Here is a 22,025-nt window from a genome sequence, read left to right as displayed (position 1 = left end):
GATGTTTCTCCTGTTCAGTGATGAGTGGATTTTATTTGGTGGGTAAGGCCGACTTCCTCTGTTTTCTTGTTGTTAACTGCCCTCAATTTGACACTGACCCATGGTGACCCTGTAGATGAGACATCTCCAAAACTTCCTATCCTCCACTGCTCTGCTCAGGTCATGCAACCTTAGGCCTGTGACCTCCTTGAGTCCATCCATCTAGTATGCTATCTCTCTCTCTTTCTGCTGTCCTCCATCTTTCCTAGCATTATTGTATTTTCTGGGTTTTCTTGCCTTTTCATGATGTGGCCAAAGTACAGCAGCCTCAATATGATTATCTTGGCTTCCAGGGAGAGTTCAGGCTTGATCTGTTCAGGGACCCATTTGTTTGTCTTTTTGGTTGTCCATGGTATACTTAGCACTCGTCCCCAGCTCCACATCTCATATGAGTTGATTTTCTTGTTATCCGCTTTTTCACTTTCCAGCTCTTGCATCCACACATGGTGATGGGGAAAACAATAGTGTGGACTATCCTAACTTTAGTGCTCAGTTGTAGGGTGGCTGAAATGATATATGGAAGAGGACTGGGCTTCTTTTAACTTTTGCAGCTACAATAAAAGAATCTCTGAAAGTATAGTTTGTATGACATGCTGCACCTCATGGCATTGCCTTTTCTGTTTATATGTGGAAAAGACCTGCCCTCTTTTGTTTCTGACTACCAATGTTTTGTTCCTAGTATTTTTCCACTCTAAACTGGCAGTGATTGTCACTTTCTCCTTGATGGCAGCAACATGTGTTTCCCCTGGGGATAATCTGATAGAGTTAATAGCATTAACCACTTTGCTGTATTATGGAGAGGTGTGAGCCAGGAATGGAGTAGAGGCCTTATTTTGTTTTTGAAAGGGAGAGCTTCCTGTACAATCACAGGGTGTATACGAGGAAGGAAATTATGGGGGTTTGTTGGTAATCCAGCTTCTTCAAAGTGCGGGTGAGGAACTTGGAAACAATGGTGCCAGAGAGATGTTTGGCCTGAGAACTGCAATGGGAGATCTAAAGGATTAAGTGATTAGATTAATTGGAGTTTAGCAAATGCTGTGAGCTGCTGTGGAAAAAAGCCAACAGGTTTGCTCTCTTTCAAGGGGAGTTTGGGTCTCAGGTGATTCATGGATGTTTTTCTTAGGGCCTTCCTTTCCATCTCTTGGCAAAAGGAAGCATAAAGTGATGGGCCTGACTTATCATCTCAGAATTTCTTTCTCACACACACCCTTTCTTTTCGGTGGAGCAGTTATTAGCAGTTTATTTGATGGTGTTTTTGTAAAGCCACAATTCTAATGGCAAGTTACCATTTGCTCTCCTACCTATCCACAGTTCACCCTCCCTATCTGTGCTATTTGCAGAGAGTGATTTTCATAGTGCAGATTGCTTGCGATGGTTCCATTTTTAATGGTAAAAGGTGAAGGGATGTTAAGAGAGGGTAGGAAGTGAGGAGATCAAAGTGGAGAAGTGAAGAAGAAACCAGAGGGGAAAAAGAGGATACGGAGATGAGGCAGTGAGAGCCATTTTCTCTCATTTGCCACTTCCGTTAATGGCTTTTAAGATTCTGTGGTGATATATTAGAGAGTGCTGTTCTTTAAATAATACATCACAGAGCTGCAGAGAATTTAAACAGAAAGTAATATTCTCTCTCTGTCTATATAAAATCCAGGGTTCCCTCTGAAACATCTTCCCTAATCCCAATGCTCTTTTAATTTGGAGCAGGCTCAAGTCACATTACTGCCTGAGCTAAAACAGAAAAGGTATCCTCCCATGTATCCAAGTCTAGGTGCACAGTCCTCAAAGCCAGCCAATTTATATGGGCACTGAGGCAGACAGTTTCTCAGAACCCTGCATTTCTCCCTTTGTAAGGATGATTTTTGTCTCTCAGAAATAAATATGCTAGCCTGGCATCCTGCCCTTTTGAGTTGCTCCCCATTTCCAAGGTACTCATTTGACCATCCCTGTCCTTCCATCCATGTGCTGGTAGAAGCTGGAACGGTTACTGATTGTCTCCTTTTGCATTAATCCACCCAGTAATGGGATGAAGGTTTCTTGTGACATAGACAGATGGTATGTGACAGCATATGAAGGGCTCTGCCTGCTGGAGTGGATGGCAGCATGAGTGGATGACAAAGAAGGCAGCTCTCAGAGTGCTGCCCTCAAAATGCAGGGTTTGGCTTATCAGGGAGGGCGCTGAAGCCAGCAGAACAGTAGAAGATAATTAAACTGTTTCTCATCTAAACTGTTGTGTTTCTTAATCCTGGAAGCCCAGAAGATGTTGATTTATTTTGTACAAGTCATTCTGCATATCCTTTTTGTGCATAATTTGTCTTGCTGCTCTTGGGAATGGGCAAAGAGTTTCATTAGGCAGTGAAATGCTTTTGCCAATTCTTGGGGGAAACCTTGTGTAGAATCATAGAATCGTACCACAAGGGCCATCCAGTCCAACCCCCTGCTATGCACAAAATCATGATCAAAGCATCCCCGACAGATGGCCATCTAGCCTCTGTTTAAAGACCTCTAAGGAGGGAGACTCCACTACACTCCAAAGGAGTTTGTTCCACTGTCGAACAGCCCTTACTGTCAGAAAGTTCCTCCTAATGTTGAGGTGGAATCTCTTTTCCTGGAGCTTGCATCCATTGCTCCGGGTCCTATTCTCTGGAGCAGCAGAAAACAAGCTTGCTCCCTCATCAATATGACATTCCTTCAAGTATTTAAACAGGGCTATCATATCACCTCTTAACCTTCTCTTCTCCAGGCTAAACATCCCCAGCTCCCTAAGGCGTTCCTCATAGGGCAAGGTTTCCAGACCCTGCACCATTTTAGTCGCCCTCCTTTGGACACATTCCCGTTTCTCAACATCCTTTTTGAATTGTGGTGCCCAGAACTGGACACAGTATTCCAGGTGGGGCCTGACCAAAGCAGAATAGAGTGGCACTATTACTTCCCTTGATCTAGACACTATACTTCTATTGATGCAGCCTAGAATTGCATTGGCCTTTTTAGCTGCCGCATCACACTGTTCACTCATGTTCAACTTGTGGTCTACTTGGACTCCTAGATCCCTTTCACATGTAGTTTCATTCAGCCAGGTGTCCCCCATCCTATATCTGTTTGTTTCATTTTTCCGCCATAAGTGCAGTACTTTACATTTCTCCGCGTTGAATTTCATTTTGTTAGCTTTGGCCCAGTTTTCTAGTCTGTTCAGGTCATTTTGAATCTTGATCCTGTCGTCTGGGGTATTAGGTACTCCTCCTAATTTGGTGTCATCTGCAAATTTGATAAGTATGCCCCCAATTTTGTCCTCCAAGTCATTGATGAAGATGTTGAATAACACTGGCCCCAGGACAGAGCCCTGTGGGATCCTACTGGTCACTTCTCTCCAGGATGAAAAGGTGCCATTGTTGAGCACCCTTTGGGTTCGGCCGGTCAACCAATTACAAATCCATGTAACAGTTGCCTTGTCTAGCCCACATTTTACAAGCTTTTTTGGAAGAATATCATGGGGAACTTTGTCAAAGGCCTTACTGAAATCAAGATACTTCTGGCCTTAGACTAGTTGTTGTTAGATATCTTTTTCTTTCCTTTTCCCTTCTCTCTATCTATCTATCTATCTATCTATCTATCTATCTATCTATCTATCTATCTATCTATATTTTTAAGGCTCAACATGTCTTAACAGTTTTAGCAGATATTTCTCTCCAATTTTCAAAGGCATACCTAGGTGGGCTAGAAACCTTTTTAAAGACAGAAACAAAGCAACAAAAGCTAAGATTCTTGGAAAGCTCAGACCTGTGCCCCATGCCATTTTCTGTTCTGCAGAATTTTATTGTATGGCCAACAGCCCCACTTTAAGATCCTAAAAGTCATGTCTAGGAGTTGTGGGCAAAAATACTGAAGAAATAGTAGAAGCCAGCAGAGTTATCCTCTTCATTCTCTGAAACCTAATGGCTGGCATCTTGTTGATCAGTTACTGCTTGATATTCATGTTTACAGTTGTGGTACTGTTGCCAGAACTGAACATATACAAAGCACCAATCCACCTTAACAGTCAGCAATTGCACCAAGTGACAGAGATCTGTTCTGCTGGCAATTGGGGTGGAGCAGGATGATGACTCCAGTACCTTCCTGACAGTGATCTCTGGTACAACAATTGTAAATAGGACCTCTGATGCAACTCCTCATCACACTAGAGGTCTCTGGTGGAAGGGGACTGGAAATGCCATCCTACTGCACCCTAATCGCCAACAGAACAGACTTCCATTGCTCAGTGTGGCTGCTGGCTATTAAGGTAGGTTTGGGGGATTGGGCCAGGAGGCAGTAGATTTGTAATTACATCTGTGATATAGGATCTTGGCCATATATTATTTCGCTTTTCCCACTATCTTTGTTCTTGCCATACCTCCCCTTGTCCTTCAGATAATGTACCTAATTGCATCATGAACCTTCATTCCTATTTGATAGGTTACTCTATGAAATAGCTAAATGGATTGGGCTGTGGTGTGTCTCCCCTGTACCACTATGTTTTCAAGCCAGAGTCTCCTTGGGGTTTGTCTGCTGCTCCTGTGGTAGTCACTTCTGCTTTCTGCCTCCTGGTGAAAAAGGCTGAATATTTACCTTGCAAAAGAGAAGAATGATACCTAGATCTTGTGTTGTTGGCTCTTCTGCTGTTAACTTTGCTTTTCTTGTGCTTCTCAGGGTCCTCAGTGTTGCTCTGACCTGGCCATCTCCTTCCACTATGTGAACTCAGAGCTGATGTACATCCTGGAATACCTGACCTACCACCTGCGTGCCTACGGTTACCGCTTCCGCTACCGTCCACCTCTGCCTGACAATGCAAGTTATCTCCAGCCCCATCCAAGGGAAGAGCCCCTAGAGAGAACCAACAGCACCACCTTGCAGACAGAGAAGAAGTTGTAGTGATGGTCACATGGCATATGACTTAAAATTCAGCTCAGGCACCACTTGATAAGACTTGCTGCCTATGCCATACCAGTGCCTCAACACCAATGCTCCTTAAAAGGGAGCCCACACACGAAGATGGAAGGGAACAAGTTGCTGAACAGGGCATGAGATTAGATTATTTTTGAGTACTTGGTGTCTTGAGTGTGTACATGTGCATGTATGCTGACCAGATAGAGGCTGGCTTGTACTAAGGAAGGCAATTTTCTTGGTATTCTGAGAAGCTCTGTTCAGGATTGTCAAGGTGCTACTTTTCTCCTTTCCCTGATCCCAAATCCTGTTTTTCGCCTTTATTCCTGCTGCAAACTAGAGAGCCTCCTAGTGCATGATGTGGGGTTCCAACATTATATGAGTCCTCCAGGGGCAGGGAAGCCCGCTGCCACAGTGCTGGGTATGTGGGGGAGAGAAAGGGACTCAGTCAGACCTCTATCAGTGGTAGATTCCTACTGGAAAGTGAACTTGACTTGTCCACACCACCACATGAACAGGGCACAAACTGTATGGCTGTAGACTGAGCAAACAGAAATGCCACAGATGCCTGCATTTTGTCACTTAAGGAAGAACAGGCAAAATCCTGGCTAGACGTAGTGGTTGAGTATTATTGCAATGAGAGGATCATAACTCCTTCCACTCCAAGGAAGAAAGAAGGCACACTGAACAATGGCAAATATTCAAGCTGTGTTGGTCTTCCAATACCCAGACATTGTTCATATCTGTTGTTTTTGTGTGCTTTCAAGTAGTTTTTGACTTGAGTGACCCTAAGGCGACCCTAAAGTGACCCTATCAGTGCATTTCATGGTCAAGCTGGGAATTATACCCTGATTTCCAGAGGTGTAGTCCAACACTCAAACCACTGTGCCATTCTAACTACAGGATAGACTGCCTTGTTGTTGCCACTCCTTCACTGCAATCATTGCTATAGCTCAGTGGCTGCCTCTTGTTAGGCCGTCTCCCTTTCACATAATTGGGGCTCAATGGATTCCACTTAGAGAAGATGGATTTCTAAAGCAAGTTGAGTGAGTGGGAGAAAAGGTGTTTTGTTGTACTGTCTGCAAGGATGCCTTGCAGTCAACAGTGTGCCCTCTGTTTATTATAGGATGGCATTTCCAGTCATTTCTCACCACTGGGTGTGCTGGCTAAACTGGTGAAAATTGCAGTCTAATAACATCTGGAGGGCATTAAGTTACTCATACTTTCTTTTGACTGCTGATTTTTAATTGTTTTGTTGAAATCCAGGCATGATCGTGGGAGAATGTCACCCAGCTCAATTCAGAATTAACATAAACAAACCAAGCCACATTGTGGTTTTGAAATTTAGCATTGACTTGAAGCCAATAATGTAACTGGGGACACAGCAATGTCTAAATCCCCTCCAGTGACAAATGTCATACATCTTCCTGGATCTGCCTCTGTCCCTAGTGTCATGGACACTGGGAGAATGTAGTGTTTGTCAAGGCATTTGAGCTCTTTGTATGGATGATGGTTGCCTTGGAAACTTCCAGGCTTACAATAATGCTAAGTCCTGTGTGTTGGTAGCCCTGAGATGTAGAATCATAGAGCTGAAAAAGACTGGCCTACCCCCTGCCATTCAGGAACACAGAATCAAAGCACCCTCGACAGATGTTCCTTCCAGCTTCTGTTTAAAAACCTCAAAAAATGAGACTCCACCACTCTCCAAGGCATTCCAGTTTTCATCAGTGAATGTTAGGTGTGTGTGCTGTGCAGCAGGTTAGATGAGATGTGAAGTCAAGAAATAATATCTAGGGCAAACGATACTCTTTTCATAATGAAAGTCAACATTATAGGCAAAAATAGCACATACACAAAAGAAAGAATGAAGTTCAGCACCATCACATGGCTCATGGTTACATTTTGAGTCAAAGTTACATCCTGTTTTACTGTAGTGACATCCTGACCCTCTGAATTGGCATTTTGTTTACTTAAGAGGAAAAGTGGGTAGAGTTAAGACTTAGCATTATAATGAGACTTAGAGTAGGACTTTGTTAATATTGATGATCACCACGGGGGTCTTTCTCCATGGGAATTCAGGTGCTGCAATACGGTAGGAATTTTGTCCTTAGGAAATGAGCTTTTTTGCCAGAGTTAATGGGTTTGGGCTTAGTGACAGATGTGGTGGCTCCTTATAGTACATTAAGAAGCTAGCATGTCTTGTATCTTAGAATTCTCTTCCTGAAGTGATAGGACCCATTTATATGTCTTTTTAGCAGTCCACAGTATCCGCAGAATGCTTCTCCAACATTATGGTACTGTATTACTCAGAACCAAAACAGTCTGTGTTAGTAAGAAAGACATAATACAGCCTTTTAAGTTGAACATGGCTGTTTGTCAGGCAGAATGGAAAGACAGCTAAACTTTCAGCTATATATCAAGCAAGGCGAAGCTTTGTAAAATGGCAAAAAAATTGCATTTGCTTCAGTTAAGAAGTAAAAGTAAACAACACAGATTATTATCTAGGGCTTGTTGCCACAAAACAGTGTAGATTGGCAAAAACAACTCTTAAGTGTGTCCTTTTTGTATAGTATATGGATGAAGCCCTAGGGCAGCCTTCTCCAAGCTAATGCCCTTCAGACGTATGGAGTTACAGTGCCCCAGCTATTAGGGCTTATTTGTTTGGATCTTGGAACTGAATTTAAGCCTCTGAGGTTATTGGCAGTATTGTGAGACTGTAAACTACTACCCAGGCATCTACTGGCACTTGAGGACATACATGGCACATTTGACCTGGGAATTGTGCAGTCTTTGTGTAGTTCAGATGCTGCTGAACTACAGCTCCCGTCATTCCTCACCATTTTGACTAGGACTGCTAGAGTTGCAATTCAGCATCAGGAGGGCTGCACAATTTTAGTTCGTTGGATTAAATAGGAAAGATGGTGTGGTTTAACAGCTTTCTGGAGCTCCCCATAAATAGGTGGTTGATCGGATTTGCTTTGCATAATGGTGGCGTGGAGATGGAACTTGGTCCCCCCCCCCCCCCCAGCTTTTAACTTCTGATTAAATAAAGTTCTTCTTTCCCCCTTTCATATTTTAACAGCTATGAGTTGGGTCTAGATTTAGCTGTGTGTAGAGCAGAGCCGTTGAAATCAGTAGGATTTAAAATAATTGTGACTGACATGGCCAATTTAATCTGAATCCAATCCCTGGTTAGATGCAGTCTTGAGAAATGTGTCTCTAGGTCCCATTGAAGTAAATGGGAAGTACTTGACAGTGTTTGATACTCTTTAGTCAATATAGCAAGAAACTGGAAGGAGCTGCCAGGTGCCAAGCTGTTTTGTTTCTAGCCCAACTGACAGTATTTCTCCAGTTTCTCTATGCAATTTCCTTAACCCCTTGATAGGTCACCTTTGGAAGAAAGAGAGGTCAGGACCTTGAACATTTGGCTTTTCTCTGCACTGTGCCCTAATGCCTTGGAGACTTGGAGGACATAATGCATTTATGGCCACATATGATACTTCAGTGGAGGGGGAGTTCCACTGGGAAAGGCTTCTGGTTCTGCATGCAGAACATTCACTTCCATTGAAGTGAATGGGAAAGAGCACCTCTGCTGGTGTTACATGCATGAATCAAGAGCAGAGGGAGTGGGGATTGGATGGGTACTTCATGTTTTCTTAAGCTGATGGTAAGTATAATCATAATGTTAAAACTTTTGTTGGTTTTATTAATTACCAAATGGTGGTAGAGTTGATGATTGCCAATATGTGTCCTTTACATCTCTGTGAAACAGTCAAAAACAAAACTCAACAGAATGGTTGTCACAACACATCAAGACACCTCATAATAAAAACTGGTCAACCATCATGATTTTTTAAGCCAAAAAAGTAAATAAAATCATTTATGGAAAAATATTGGGTGGCATCCTGTTCAGCAGTTATGATACCAGCCTGGCAATGCCCCAGGTGAAGCATTTCTAAAGCACTGGAGATTGGGGCACTGGAAAATGCATGCTCCCAGTTGCAGGATGCCTTTAAACAAGCAAGCAGTTTGTGGCTGGACCCCAAGGTCCTCTCTCCAGCTGCTTGTTTTCAAGGCATCCAGTAACAAGGAGAGCACTGTGAATAAAATGTCCCAGTCCTCTAATCTCCAGAACCTCAGAAGCATTTGAGGTTTGAGCATTTGCTTTGGTGTACTCTCAGAGTGCAAAGTTAGGTTTGTGGGGAGGCATCATCCACCATTTCCAATGATAATGGAAGATCTTGGCCATTGTCTTGTTCAAAAATTTTTTTGTGTGTGTGTGTAAAGTGGCTTTTGAAGAAAACAATTTTCTATTCAAACGGTAATGTTTTCTGACCAAAACAATGTTTTGTGCAAAAACACACACAAAAAAACTGCAAACAAACTTTTTACCCAAGTCTTGAAATGAGAACAGAATATATGCAGAAACTCTCACCCAGAGGGGATTAAAACTTGAAGTTATTTATGCTTGTTTGTAAGAACAAAATAAGCAAAGATTTAAGTCCCTGCTGTTTCACCGTTTTTCTTTGGAACTGAATGTTAACATTAAATGTTTGTTGTAAATACTTTTTTAAAAATTGACTTGGTAAAAAGTGTTTATCATAAAAAAAAGTTTGAGACATGTTCAGATTTTCAGTTGAATTTACAAATAAACTAAGTCAACATAACATTACGTTGGATCTAGATTATTTAGATGCAAGCAACATGGCTGGCTAAATTGGTCTTCTCTTTTCCCTCTTCCCCTCAAAAATGCTATACACTGGGTCAGAGGATCCTGCTAAAAAGGGCTTATGCAGGCAGGGTAAAGGATTCCTGAAAATTAGGCTGTAAATCATTTTATGAGCATAATCTATCTGCAAAAGGTGAATCTTGGGTCCAGCCCATTCATTCTACTAAGATTATAGTCTTAGTACTATGTATTCTTTGAAGGAAAATGTTTTGAAAATATTAAGATCCTCAACTTCTGTTGGGTGACAGGAGCACACGCTGTGCAGCTTAGAACTTGAACGTTTATTTCCAAAACTACACCAACACTTAGTAGCTATATGCCATTGCTAAATTGTGTTCTGTGCCTTCAAGGCCCTTCCAGCTTATGATGACCCTAAAGCAAGCCTGTCTCAGGCAAGATTTGTTATGGGAAAATAGATAATTAATTGTGGGGGAGGTGTTATTATTGATATAATAAAAGAAGATTGCCTCCAATGTTAAGTTTTCACGTTTGGAAGCATTCCTTTTCATTTCAGAATCACAAATATGAACCACCACCCCCCTTATTTTTCTCTTTTATTTCTAGTATTTTCAGACATTCTTTAAAATATTGTCCCAGGGAAGATACTGTAAATGTCGTGAAAATGAATACACACAAAACAAATTCAACAAAGATGTTTTTTATTTGGAATAGGTAAAAAGCATTCTAGCTGGAGTGCAAGGGTGAAGGGTTTGGGGAAGCAGAAATGAAGAAGAAAATGGCTGATCCTGGGGATGATTGGGGGAAAGTACTGAGAAAAGGGGGAGCATGAGGTCATGGGCTTGACTATTACAAATCTTGGTTTACATTTTTAAAATAAGTGAATCTTCCATTTTTATTTTTTATATAACAGCAATCTGCTCTTTTCACCCTGCATTTCCAAAGCTCTACTCTCCTGCCTCTCCTCTTGGTTCATAACTTTCAAAAGTAAAGGAATAAAAATGAATGGGAGTGTGGGAAAAAATTCTGACAAGTGTGTTTATTTTATTCACATACCAAACTTGCTATGTTGGTCCCAGAATTATAAAACAATTTATGTTCTTCCTTTTATTAGACCAGCAGAATGCTGTGTCACTCAGTAGCTCGCTTATGCTCACAGTCAGCCAAAGGTAGTCTAATAAAAGACACTGCTTCATTTGCTTTTTTAACAAATGTAACAGCAATGAAAAAAACAACACATGGTTATGAAAGACTCTGCCTGTCAAGCTAGTCTAACTCAGGCAAAGGGAGCTGAGAACAAGAAAAATGTCTTAGCACCGTTGTGGCTAAAGGAAAGGGAAGGGCAGCATTCCCGCAACTTGTGTCTCAGCTCTTGTGCAAGTTTGGCAGTGTAATAGGACATAGGAATTACTAATGTTATTTCTCTTTGTTTCTTTTTGGTTTCATTTTTTTCAGTGTGAGGTAGCTTTAAAACCAGGGAAGTTTGTAAGTTTACTCTATGACTTCATTTACTGAAGAAAAAAGAAGGGAAGAGAAAGAAGATGGGATAGGGGCCCGTAGAATTCAGTATGGTGAACAGAAGCAAAATAAGAACAAACAACAAAGATCAGATCAACTTGTACTTTCCAACGAAGGTTTTTATATCAACTGATGTTAAAAAATACAGACTTGTTTTACAATAATAGCACCATCTTTAGTATTATACACAGTAATCTCACTTGTGATACACACCCAGGGTAGGGTGAGGCGGAGTTGGGGGGTGGGAAGAATTGGCTACAACCTTGTATTTGGGACATCAACATCTTGTGAGGGGGAGGGAAGGGACCCTTCATGCATTCTAGTTAGCTTCCTACCTCCATTTGACCCAAGAAAGGCCTTACAGGAAGACAATAAATAAATAATACCATTATTTGTTGTTCCTTTTTGTTTCCTCTGCTTGCTTCGCGGTCTGCCCAAGGGATGGCGGCCTCAGATATTGACAGAGAGACCAACATGTAAGCATAAGGACAGGCATGTAATTTTGGGAAGGGGAGAAGATGTGTTTCAACTGTTCAGTGCAGAAAGTTCTACAAGTGATTGGGAAGTCCTTGGGTTGGTTTTGTATGGTACTGGACTGGTTTTCTTAAAAAATATTTAATTTTTTAATTTTTTTTTTTTTTTTACAAAAAGCACACTGGGCCAATGTCAACGCCAAATTCCTGATCAGCTCCACCAATGTCCATGGGTGCAATGTCAACAATGGGCAGGCGTGAGGTCTTCTGAGATCTGTATTCAATTATTGTCTTACCCCATTTGCCAGTGTGTTTCTGGAATGAAATGGAAAAAAAAAACCTTTAGGTTCTGCATACCCCATTTGGTATCAATGAATCAGATCAGGAGCAGAAGCCAGAACATATCTGGAATGCAGTCAGATTAACCCCCGTGCTAAATGCACTCAAGAGTGCTGAGTGGGAGAGTATAGTGTCATTGTCTTAAGACTGCGTGGGAACTGTGTAGCCCTTGAGAAATTGAACTGTAGTCCTCAGCATTCCTCACTACTGATGACAGTAACTAAGGATGCTGGAAGCCCTAGTTCGCCAACATCTGAAGAGCTGCACACTATCCACTCCTTCTCTAAGTATGTATGTTGGGAACAGTTTTTAGGTTGGATACAGGGAGGAGAATTCTGTTTTTGTCTTTGACTATTTCTGTGTAACCTGAGAGACCTCCTTATAGGGCTGACTTAGGATTTTGTGCACATGCTTCACCCCAATGAGATACTCTCAGGTCACTCTACTGTGACCTCTGAGGTACAATATGAGACTTTGAATGGATCTCACACAGGCTTGAGATGCAGCATTCATCCTGTCTGGTTCCTTGCTTGAAAGGCAAGGTGGTCCAGCTTTTCTTACACCACAAAGAATGTGGGCATCTGGAATAGCTCCTAAATTGGTCTGGGCCTCAACAAGAATCCAGCCTAGCTGTCAGCTAGCACCACTCATGTTTTTATTATTTGCTGGGTCCACTCCAGCATTCTATTCTCTCTATGGCCATTGAGAGGTGTTTCAAGGAAGCAGCAGTTCCTGCTCATGTTCCCTAGCAGCAGGTATTCAGTCATACTGCTCTGGTCCTGGAGCTAACACTCAACCATGTGGCTACCAACCATTTTGTGTCTTCAGTGTGTCAGTGTGCATACAGGACAAATGGTTTATTTTTCTTGAGTTGTCTTTCTGGATGGTTTTACAGGGAGACCTACAAACCTTCAAAAAAGGTTATTTACACAAAAAGCACAACTGATCCTTAAAAATTATTTTAGCATCCTGCATTAAAACGCTCTAGCAAGTTACTCACACAGTGGTAATACTTGTCTCTCTATACCTAGAGTTATACCATCCTAGTTAAGTGAGGACTGTAGCAGACCAGTAATCAGCCACCCTTTTCTACCTACTTACCGTGCAGCCATCCTGCAAGGCACTGTATGTAAACCTGCTGTTGCCTTCAGCTCTAATCTCCACATCATTGGATCCCTGTATCAGGAGGGCTTTCTTAAGATTCCCAGAGGCCTCATCCATGTAGGCAATGCTGTTCTTGCAGTGGTAGGTGAGGTTTTGTGAGCCTTCCGTTGACAAGAGGCGCAGGAAAGTCATCTGGATATTGGCAGTGTTAGGAGCCAGGTTGTCATCACCATAGCTAAACTGAAAAGGAAGAATGAGAGATTGAAGAGAGCAGAAAGCAAAAGTGGTAGCCACAAAGACAAAAGGGAATCAGAAGAGGAAAAGTATCTGAGAAGGAAATCCAATTATGAAGGCTTCTAGCAGATTTAAACAAAAAATAAAATAAGAACTGTTCTATAGGATCAGACTATGGTCCAGCTAGTTTTATACTGTGTTCATGCATGTACTACATTTATATTTCTCCTGCCTTTATCTTAATGTGCTCAAGGCAACACATATTTCTCCCTGACTCTGCCACTGTTATCTTCACAACAACCCTTATGGGCCCACACAGACAGGCCAAAATAAAGGTGCTTCGGGTCAATTTGGAGGTATGCTGTTTAAATGATGCATGCATCCTAAGAGTCCAGAAGCCACACCAAAGCCATGCTCCAGTCCTAAGGACTGGAGAGCAACTTCTGGCCTCTTAAGCGTGTGTCATTAACAGCATACCTCCAAAGTAACCCGAAGCAGCTTTATTTTGGCCTGTCTGTACGGGCCCTTATGAGATATACGAAGCAGAAAGAGTAACTGGCTCAAGGCTGGATATAGTTCAGGACTGGATATAGAGCCAAAATTCTTTTGGTGCACCACACTGGCTAAGACAGAGGAGGAAAAAGGCCATAAAAGGTTGCAGTGCTATGGAGGAAGTCAAGCACTGGAGAAAGGGGCTGCTTGGAGCTTCCAGAATTTGTATCACTTGTCAATACTGCAATGCTAAAAAAAAAAAAAAATGCAGCTGCTAGTGTTGTGCATGAAGAAGATATTGGCTTAAGGATTTGAATATAGCCCTTTCCAGGACTTTTACTACTACTGAAGTTGTGCTCCAAAAAGAAATAAAAAATAAAATAAATCACTAAGCAAGGGAAAATATGTGATTTTCAGAAATTAATTCTAGCTGGACCTTCATAGTGCCAGGATGGCACTTGCACTGCTGATGCTGCTTCTTTTGATTTCAGACTTTCCAAGTTGTGGATGGAAAACAACATGACTATGGGACAGCTGTGATAAGTGGTAAAAGGGGGTGATGAAATGGGACCCGCACAGACTACTGGTGTTACATTTGGTGGTCCATCCATGACATCTTAACTAGGGCCACTTACGTGGAACCCTCCATTGATGGTCTCTCCAAACCAAATGTGCTTCTTATCCTTGCTTTTGCTTGTCCACCAGTTCTTCTTGGGAATGCTGCTAGGCTTGGGGTAGACACAGGTCTCTCCAGTCTCCATGTTGCAGAAAACCTTTATGGCATCCAAAGTGCAGCCCTGGTTGGGGTCAATCCAATAGTCACCTGCAAAATTAAGAAAGCAGTAGTCAGAAAAGTGTTTCTCTCTCTTTCCTTATACATATATTCATACATATCTACACTCCATTCATCTCTCTCTACTTCTAGGCCACATTAAGTTTCCTACAAATACCACTTTCTATCCCCTGCATACATCAGAAAGCCAAGCAATTAATACTACCACTAAGAAAACAGAGGGATTAAATACTCGGAAGACACCAGATCACATTTGATCTCAGAAGCTGAACAGGGTCAGGCCTGGTTAGTACTTCAATGGAAGACTGCAAAGGAATACCAGCTGCTGTAACCTACATTTCAGAGGTGGCAATAGCAAAGCATCTCCATGTATTCCTTGCCTAAGAAAACCCTATGAAATTCATGGGGTCAGCATAAGGCAGTAGGCAGCCTGAAGCCACATACACACATTCAGAGAATGGAATTAAAGGCCTAACTTACCAATAGGCCCACCTGCAGTAGATCCACTGAACAAATGAGGACTTGGTAAATCAATGCTATGTAAGTTTCATTCATTCAGTGGGGTCCATTTCTGTTCAGACTATCAATTGGTTTAAGGCTTGGACGTACCAGATCATGAATGAAAAGTTAAAAACCATCATTGAAAAAATGATAATAAAAAGTTAAAGTAGGAAAAAAGAAATAATATAAGCCACAATGAAAAACAGAAGTATGATTGTTTTGATTTTTAAAGCAGCAGCTGAAAGCTGATTGTTAAATTGTCATCTGCTGATCTTCATATTGTACTCTGTGGTGAAATTCATGAGCTATTTCACCCTCAGTGGTGAAATGCCTGGCCCTCTCTTGGCTCATTATTATGCTTCTGAGCAACAGAAAGCATGTGTGTCTCTCCCCCACACAACCAAACAGTATCAAGTCCCATTAAGACTCACCACTCTTCCATTCAGGGTGGCAGAGTTTCAGGTCACGACAGGTACGCGCTGGATTCTTCTTGCTGCCTTCTGGGCTTCGGATGCTTTCAATCTGGTTGTTCAGTGACTTCAGGGTCGCGTCGACCTCAACATCATGCTGCCGCAGGTTACTGGAAGCCTGGTCGGCTCGCATGTAGCGCAGAGGATCGGGTCCTTTCTCTGTCTGACCCAGGCCAGCAAAGGCTGACATGTCAATACCAGGTCCAGGTGGTCCAGGAGGACCAGGAGGTCCGGGATTCCCAGGAGGACCCTGCAGAGTTAGAGGAAAGGAGACAGTCCTGAAATGCTTGCTATCAAACAAATGTGAATCTCTGTACACCATTCCTGCCGAGTTTCCCCATGCCCAAATTATCTGTTGACACCAAAATGGGACTAAGTTGCCCAGGGAGGGCCTGCAAGGAAAATTCAGTCCTGCTTCTTGGCAGGAGGGAGTTGGATCAACTCTTTACACTTTTTCCTGCTCTGCGGTACTTAAATTGAAACCATTAAATTTATTCAGGCTTAAAATGGACCATTATGCAGTCCTCATAATTTAGAAAAGTCCCTTCTCATCAGAAAGTGCTACAGATCATCCTCAAAAAGATGAAAATGCTGGCCAACTCTGTGACTATTCCCACCTGGGATGTGACATCTCATATTCTATTTACCTCTTTCTCTGGATACTTACAGCAGGACCAGTTTCTCCACTACGACCACGGGGACCAGGAGGACCAATTGGGCCGGGCATTCCATTGGAACCATCTTTGCCAGAGGGACCAACAGGGCCTGGAGGACCCTAGGAGAGAACCAAAAAGGATGCATGAGAACCAGGCTGCCCCTGAAAATGGGGCCAGACAGGAAATGCACCAGCTGACATGTGACAGTACCACTGAAATAATCTCTGGTGTTTCCCAAGATCTCCTCCATAATCACATAATCCATAATTCAGTATGCCCCCTATGCTGTTTTGCAGGGAATATAATCTACAGAGAACCATCCTCAGAAGTAGCCAAGTAGGAACTGTGAACATAATGGTATTTCAGATATTATTTGGCAAAACCAAAAACACAAATATACACATTGGGTTTTCCTCCACCCCAAGTTGTTGTTTTGCCTGCCCTCAATTTAATCATGACTCATGGCGACCCTAGGAATGAGACATCTCCAAGACCCCCTATCGTTCACTGTTCTGCTTAAGTCTTTTAGATTCAGGCCCGTGACCTCCCTGATTAAGCGTAGCCATCTGGAGTGTTATCTTCCTCTCTTTCTACTTTTTTTTTAACCTTTCCTAGCATTATTGTCATTTCTAATGAGTCATGCCTTCTCATGATGTGGCCAAAGTACGACAGCCTCAATTTTATCAGCTACCAGGGAGAGTTCAGGCTTGATCTGATCAAGGACCCATCTGTTTGTCTTTTTGTGATCCATGGTATTCTCAGCACTCTTTTCCAGCACCACAGCTCAAAAGAGTTGATTTTCTATTTGTCTACTTTCTTCACTGTCCAGTTCTCACATCCACACATGGTGATGGGGTATACAATGGCTTGGATGATTCTAATTTTAGCGCTCAGCTGTATATCTTTTCTCTTTAGGATCTTGACTAGTTCTTTCATCACTCCCCTTCCCGTTCCTAGTCTTCTTCTGATTCTTGATTGCAGTCTCCTTTCTGATCAATATTTGATTAAAGGTATCAGAAATCTTTATTTTGATTTCCTCATTGTCTAGGTTGAATTTATGTAGGTCCTCCGTGGTCGTTATTTTTGTTTTCTTTATGTTCAGTAACAAGCCCAACCCCTATCAGGTCTTTGGAAGAACAGCCAACCTCATTCCCTCACCTCCTCTTACAATTGCTTGGTTAGTATTTAAAATGCTACAAGACTATTTGTTAAATACTCTCATTACATTCTCTCCTTCTAAATACAGGTATTTATTCCAAAACCTATCAGCATCAAGTATTCAGGCTCCAGAATTCTATCCAAAACAATCCTGAATTCTGCCAAATGAAAAATAAATACTCTACCACTTGCAGGACACTTGGTGAATAAAGAAATTACACAGTAGATCCTAATACCTGTGATGATGTAATAATCCCTGAATTTTTAGTAAGGAAATGAGCTTCTTATAGAGTGGACCTACCCTGGGGCCAGAGGGACCAGCAGGACCAGATGCACCTTGATCTCCAGAAGGACCCTGAGGAAGAAACAGCACACAACATCATATCAACCTTTTAATGACTTCTCTGCAAAAGACTCCTTCCAGCATAGTGCATCTCTCTTTATAGAAAATGGCTTCAAGGAACATAGCTTACCACTCTGGTTTTCTACCTTTTGCCTGTTTTTTTTTTTTTAAATATGACCTGATTTCCCAAAGATCCCTTGCACATCTGCCATGGAGTCCCTGAATGCTGGAGAGAACACTTTGGGATGGTTGGACAGCACAGTTCAGCCTCGCTATTACTCTGTATGATTGCGAGTACACCAGAACATATTCCAGCCTACCATATTTGGGAAAGACAGCCAGCAGTGGACAAATTGTCTCTCTGGGGAACTTGCCCACCACACACGGATGCTTTAGCTGAGAAATCTCTAATAAGATTAAAGTCTGAAACAATACGAAATCACTAGTATTCCTAGGTGCTGATTTATTAAGCCTTTAGCGAAGAATAGAGCTTGAGAAAGTTTCTTTTGGACAACAACTCCAGAATCCCTAATTGGCATAGCTAGTGCTGGGAGGTTCTGGATGCTGTAGTCCAACAACTAACACTCCCCAAGGCCAGAAACAAGTATGTTTACAGACCCAGCCACAAGAAAGGGCAAAACTGGGACTCCCTAAAGGCAACAGCAAACTTAGAAAGCCTTGGGTTGGATCCTGCCCTGGTCATGTGCTGAATCCCAAACTTACAGGAGGTCCAGGAAGACCCTGCAGACCAGTGAATCCTCTGTGACCCTTCAGACCACGCTCTCCTGCCTCGCCAGCTTCACCTTTGTCACCACGAGGACCTTGTGGACCCTAAAAAAGAGAGCAGAAGGCACATTAATGGCAAAAGATTGGCATATAGAGTTTGGCACAGTGATATCTTGGTGCCAGTGGCATCACTATGGTTGGTGTCACCCCAGTGCAGTAGTAACTCATGCTGTCTCCCTCAGGTTCAGAACCATCATGCCAATGGTCCATCAGGAGTAAATTATGGAAGAAAAGGGAACCAGTCTACTTGTTGCCAATGGCTGATGGACCAACACACCCAAAGAACTGTCTATGTCCTGGATTGTTCTGGTCTACTACCCCTGTTTGAAGTCCTTAAGAGGTTCAGGTGCCATTCAGCAGTGAGAGAGGCCTCCAGGCATTCACTATGGCATGCTGCCAGCATCCTGGCTGGCCTTCTTACCACCTCTGGACAGGACCATCATTCTTCAAGAGCCTAGGTCAACCCATGGAGAGATGTTACACTCCACACCGGAAGACAGACACTCCCCTCTGAGGTGTCACCTGGTGTGTTCTGCCTCCCCTGCATTCCCTAGTGATGCCCCTGCTTGGTACCTGTGTCACAATATCCTGTGGTGTCTCATTTGAACACTGCTTAAACAGCTGTTGGCACAACTAGACATGAATGCCCAAACTACTCACTTCTGCTTGGCCACCATCCTTGCTGGTATTATGTTCTGCTGTCACAAAGGGACTCCATTACTCCTGCAAGTGGCTCAGTCTACAAGCCACTGTGTGGCATCAGAGTGTGCCTGAGGTGACACAATTTCTTCTGATTGCCTATTACTTATTTGCCGTGATGTCTTGCAAGCACTGGGAGAAAGAGTGACCACTTAAGAGAAACTGGAGAAGAATTCATTCTGAATTCCAGCCTCCATGGGGAAATTTGGGCCAATGCAAACAAACAACACTGGAGCACACTCACAGAATGGAATTTAGAAAATATACTTCTGCGTTTGCACAATGGGTGAACAATAAGATTATAGCTAGAAGGAGAGAGATAATACTTGATACTTATAAAGTAAGACACAATGTCTATGACTCTCTGTCCTTTTTTAGTGCTGAGGAGTTTCAGAAATAGTAAGTGGTCTGTAGTAGTGACATCAAGTCATATTGAAAGAGTAGTATGATGACATCCTCTGGTGAAGGCAGCAGATGGAGTAGACATCTATGGGACCTTTACTGGGTTCATTTAAAATATATAGGACTCCATCTTTTAAAAACAGTTTTATAAACTATATATTACTTTGCAGTGCCTAACATATTAAGTGAGATTGACATAATCATATTTTACTTCTCAGTTTCTCAAAACACAGCACCACACTGGTTCTCTTTACCAGTGTCCTGTTACGCATCTTTAAAGATCACAAATAGTGTTTCTTAGTGCCTGTGCTATGTAGCTAAGTATACATAACATAGACTGTGATAGAGGATTCCAGCCATTGTCTCTTGCCTTGGTGACATTTGGCCTTATAAGAGAATTCCTCAAAACATTTACAGGAGTCCAGGAAGAATGATGTGAAGTGAAAGAAAAATACTCACAGGCATGCCACGTGCACCTGCAGGACCAGGAGGACCCAGCGGACCTTGAGCACCCTGCAGAAAGAGAAAAACAGGTTATAAATTCACCATGCTCTCTCTTCCATCCATGAGATGGGATTAGAGGCTGTGATTAGTAGCCATCCAGTTTGTTACATAGGGTTTCCCTTTTCAAGGACTGGACCAAACTACCCAGCAAATTAAGGGGGTGAATATATGTAGCAGAAAAGCTCCCAAACTGGAAAGGAGTCAGAAGCTCGCTTGCTGTCTCTCTCTCTCTCTCTCTCTCTCTCTCTCTCTCTCTCACACACACACACACACTTACAGGAGTATTTTGGTTTTGAGGATAAAACAAACTACATATTACTGGGCACTACATCCCAACTGGGAAATCCTGGAGCATCTACATATTTTGGAGGAATAAAATGTCACAATGCCAAAGAGAGAAGCCACATTTAAACTATTCAGAAGGCCGTTCAAGTAATCTCTCATAGTATCCCATTATGAATGGTCTTGTTACATCATGGTAAATTCTGTCTAATCTACCATTCTGTTCTAACAATAGCCAGTCACATGCTTCTGAAGCTGAATGAACAGGGCATGTCTTCAGAGGTAGTGTCCTTGTATCTGAAGGAACCAACAAGGAGAAGACTAAACTAAAGTATATCTCTGACATGCAGTTCAGCCTACTTAATAGAGAGTGATGAAAGCCCCAGATCTCCTTGCCCAGGCAGTACTTAGAATTAACCAGTCAGGAAGAATTTGTTTAGCATATGACTGGGAAAAATACATTCTGTATGGATCCAGGAAAACAGGAATATGGCTGTTAATGTAAAAATCAACAGTCCAAAGACACACTGCTAGGGGATTACAGAATAAGAACAATTTTCTAGAACCAAGAACTTCCTTACTTTGCGATGTCATTAAAAGAGGACTGCAGAAGCAGAAATAAAGACATACTCATATGTTATGAACTGTTAAGTTCACAGACACAGCAAACATAGCAATATCTGATCAATACTTGTAGCAAATGTAGGGAAAGATGAGATTATGTTATAGTATATAATGAATATGTGATTTCTACATTTGAACAACTTAACACTTAAGTTAAAACCATTTCACCGGGTTATTGGGCCCTTACAGATTCTCCTCTGTCTCCTTGCTTGCCAGTTGGACCAACGGGGCCTGGAGAGCCAGGTGGGCCAGGAGCGCCAGGACTACCAACAGGACCAGTCTCACCACGATCACCCTGTTGGGGGACAAAGTTGAAGGGTTACATCCCATGTATGCAGAGGAAGAGCTGAGGGACAATGATCCAATACATTTCACACCAACCCTCCCTACTTATTTGCCTAGTTCCAGAGTGTGAGGAGAAATGGCCAAGTGCTAGGGCTGAAGGAACAGTCAGGAAAGATTTTCAAAAGGTTTTTGGCAACAGGCATGGAGCAACTGTAGCCCTACACAGAAAACATGGACAATGCAATGCCAAAGGAAAAACTTAGCCTCTCCCTTGGGAAGCTAGGGATGCTACCTAGTTCTCAGGGACTAAAAAGTTCCCATTTTGTGACCAAAGTAAATGTTTTGTTTTGTGACCAAAATAATGGTGTGTTACAGACCTCCCCTTTGGGGCGGCCTGTAGGCGCACCTTTCCCCGGTGTATCGGGGTCTCAGCTGCCAGACTGGCAGTCTCCGAGACCCCAATCCGCCGCTTTGCAGGCTGCGGGGAAGCGGCAAAAACCCACTTCCCCGCAGCCTGGAAAGGGGTGTCCTTGGGGCTTCAAGCCCCAAGGACACCCCGCGGCGGCGGGGAGGAGGAGAAAGGGGCCGCTTGGCCCCTTTCTCCCGTGCATTGCTGGGCACAGCTGTCTGAAGGCTGCGCCCAGCGACGCAAACCAGAAAAGAGCTCCGAAACGGAGCTCCTTCCTGCTCCGCGCAAAGGGCGCATTAAGCACCCTTGCATGGAG

The 22,025-nt window shown here is 42.7% G+C and overlaps 2 protein-coding genes across 8 annotated transcripts in view; one reads left to right on the top strand and one right to left on the bottom strand.

Annotated features, from left to right (window-relative positions):
• LOC149322717 (glycoprotein-N-acetylgalactosamine 3-beta-galactosyltransferase 1-B-like) overlaps positions 1-9,567 on the top strand; it is a 28,462-nt gene extending 18,895 nt beyond the window's left edge. For all 7 annotated transcript variants that reach the window (XM_089481975.1, XM_089481968.1, XM_089481960.1 and 4 more), the window contains one exon: positions 4,717-9,567. In XM_089481975.1, coding sequence (XP_089338101.1) covers positions 4,717-4,938 — 222 coding nt within the window. In that variant the 3' untranslated portion in view covers positions 4,939-9,567. The remainder of the gene's footprint in view (positions 1-4,716) is intronic.
• A 796-nt stretch (positions 9,568-10,363) lies between these two features.
• LOC149322716 (uncharacterized) overlaps positions 10,364-22,025 on the bottom strand; it is a 94,866-nt gene continuing 83,204 nt past the window's right edge. Inside the window, exons 46-54 of the mRNA XM_089481945.1 lie at positions 21,203-21,310; positions 20,065-20,118; positions 18,442-18,549; positions 17,677-17,730; positions 16,229-16,336; positions 15,523-15,811; positions 14,433-14,620; positions 13,069-13,311; positions 10,364-11,943 (exon numbers count right to left, since the gene is read on the bottom strand). Of these exons, the coding sequence (XP_089338071.1) occupies positions 11,797-11,943; positions 13,069-13,311; positions 14,433-14,620; positions 15,523-15,811; positions 16,229-16,336; positions 17,677-17,730; positions 18,442-18,549; positions 20,065-20,118; positions 21,203-21,310 (1,299 nt within the window). The 3' untranslated portion in view covers positions 10,364-11,796. The remainder of the gene's footprint in view (positions 11,944-13,068; positions 13,312-14,432; positions 14,621-15,522; positions 15,812-16,228; positions 16,337-17,676; positions 17,731-18,441; positions 18,550-20,064; positions 20,119-21,202; positions 21,311-22,025) is intronic.

This window comes from Sceloporus occidentalis, unplaced genomic scaffold, assembly GCF_023333645.1.
Source record: "Sceloporus occidentalis isolate IW3139 unplaced genomic scaffold, rSceOcc1.0.p SCAF_1, whole genome shotgun sequence".
In the NCBI taxonomy this organism is placed as follows: domain Eukaryota; kingdom Metazoa; phylum Chordata; class Lepidosauria; order Squamata; family Phrynosomatidae; genus Sceloporus; species Sceloporus occidentalis.
The sequence above is the reverse complement of the archived record's forward strand: the minus strand, read 5'-3'. Positions and strand labels throughout refer to the sequence as shown.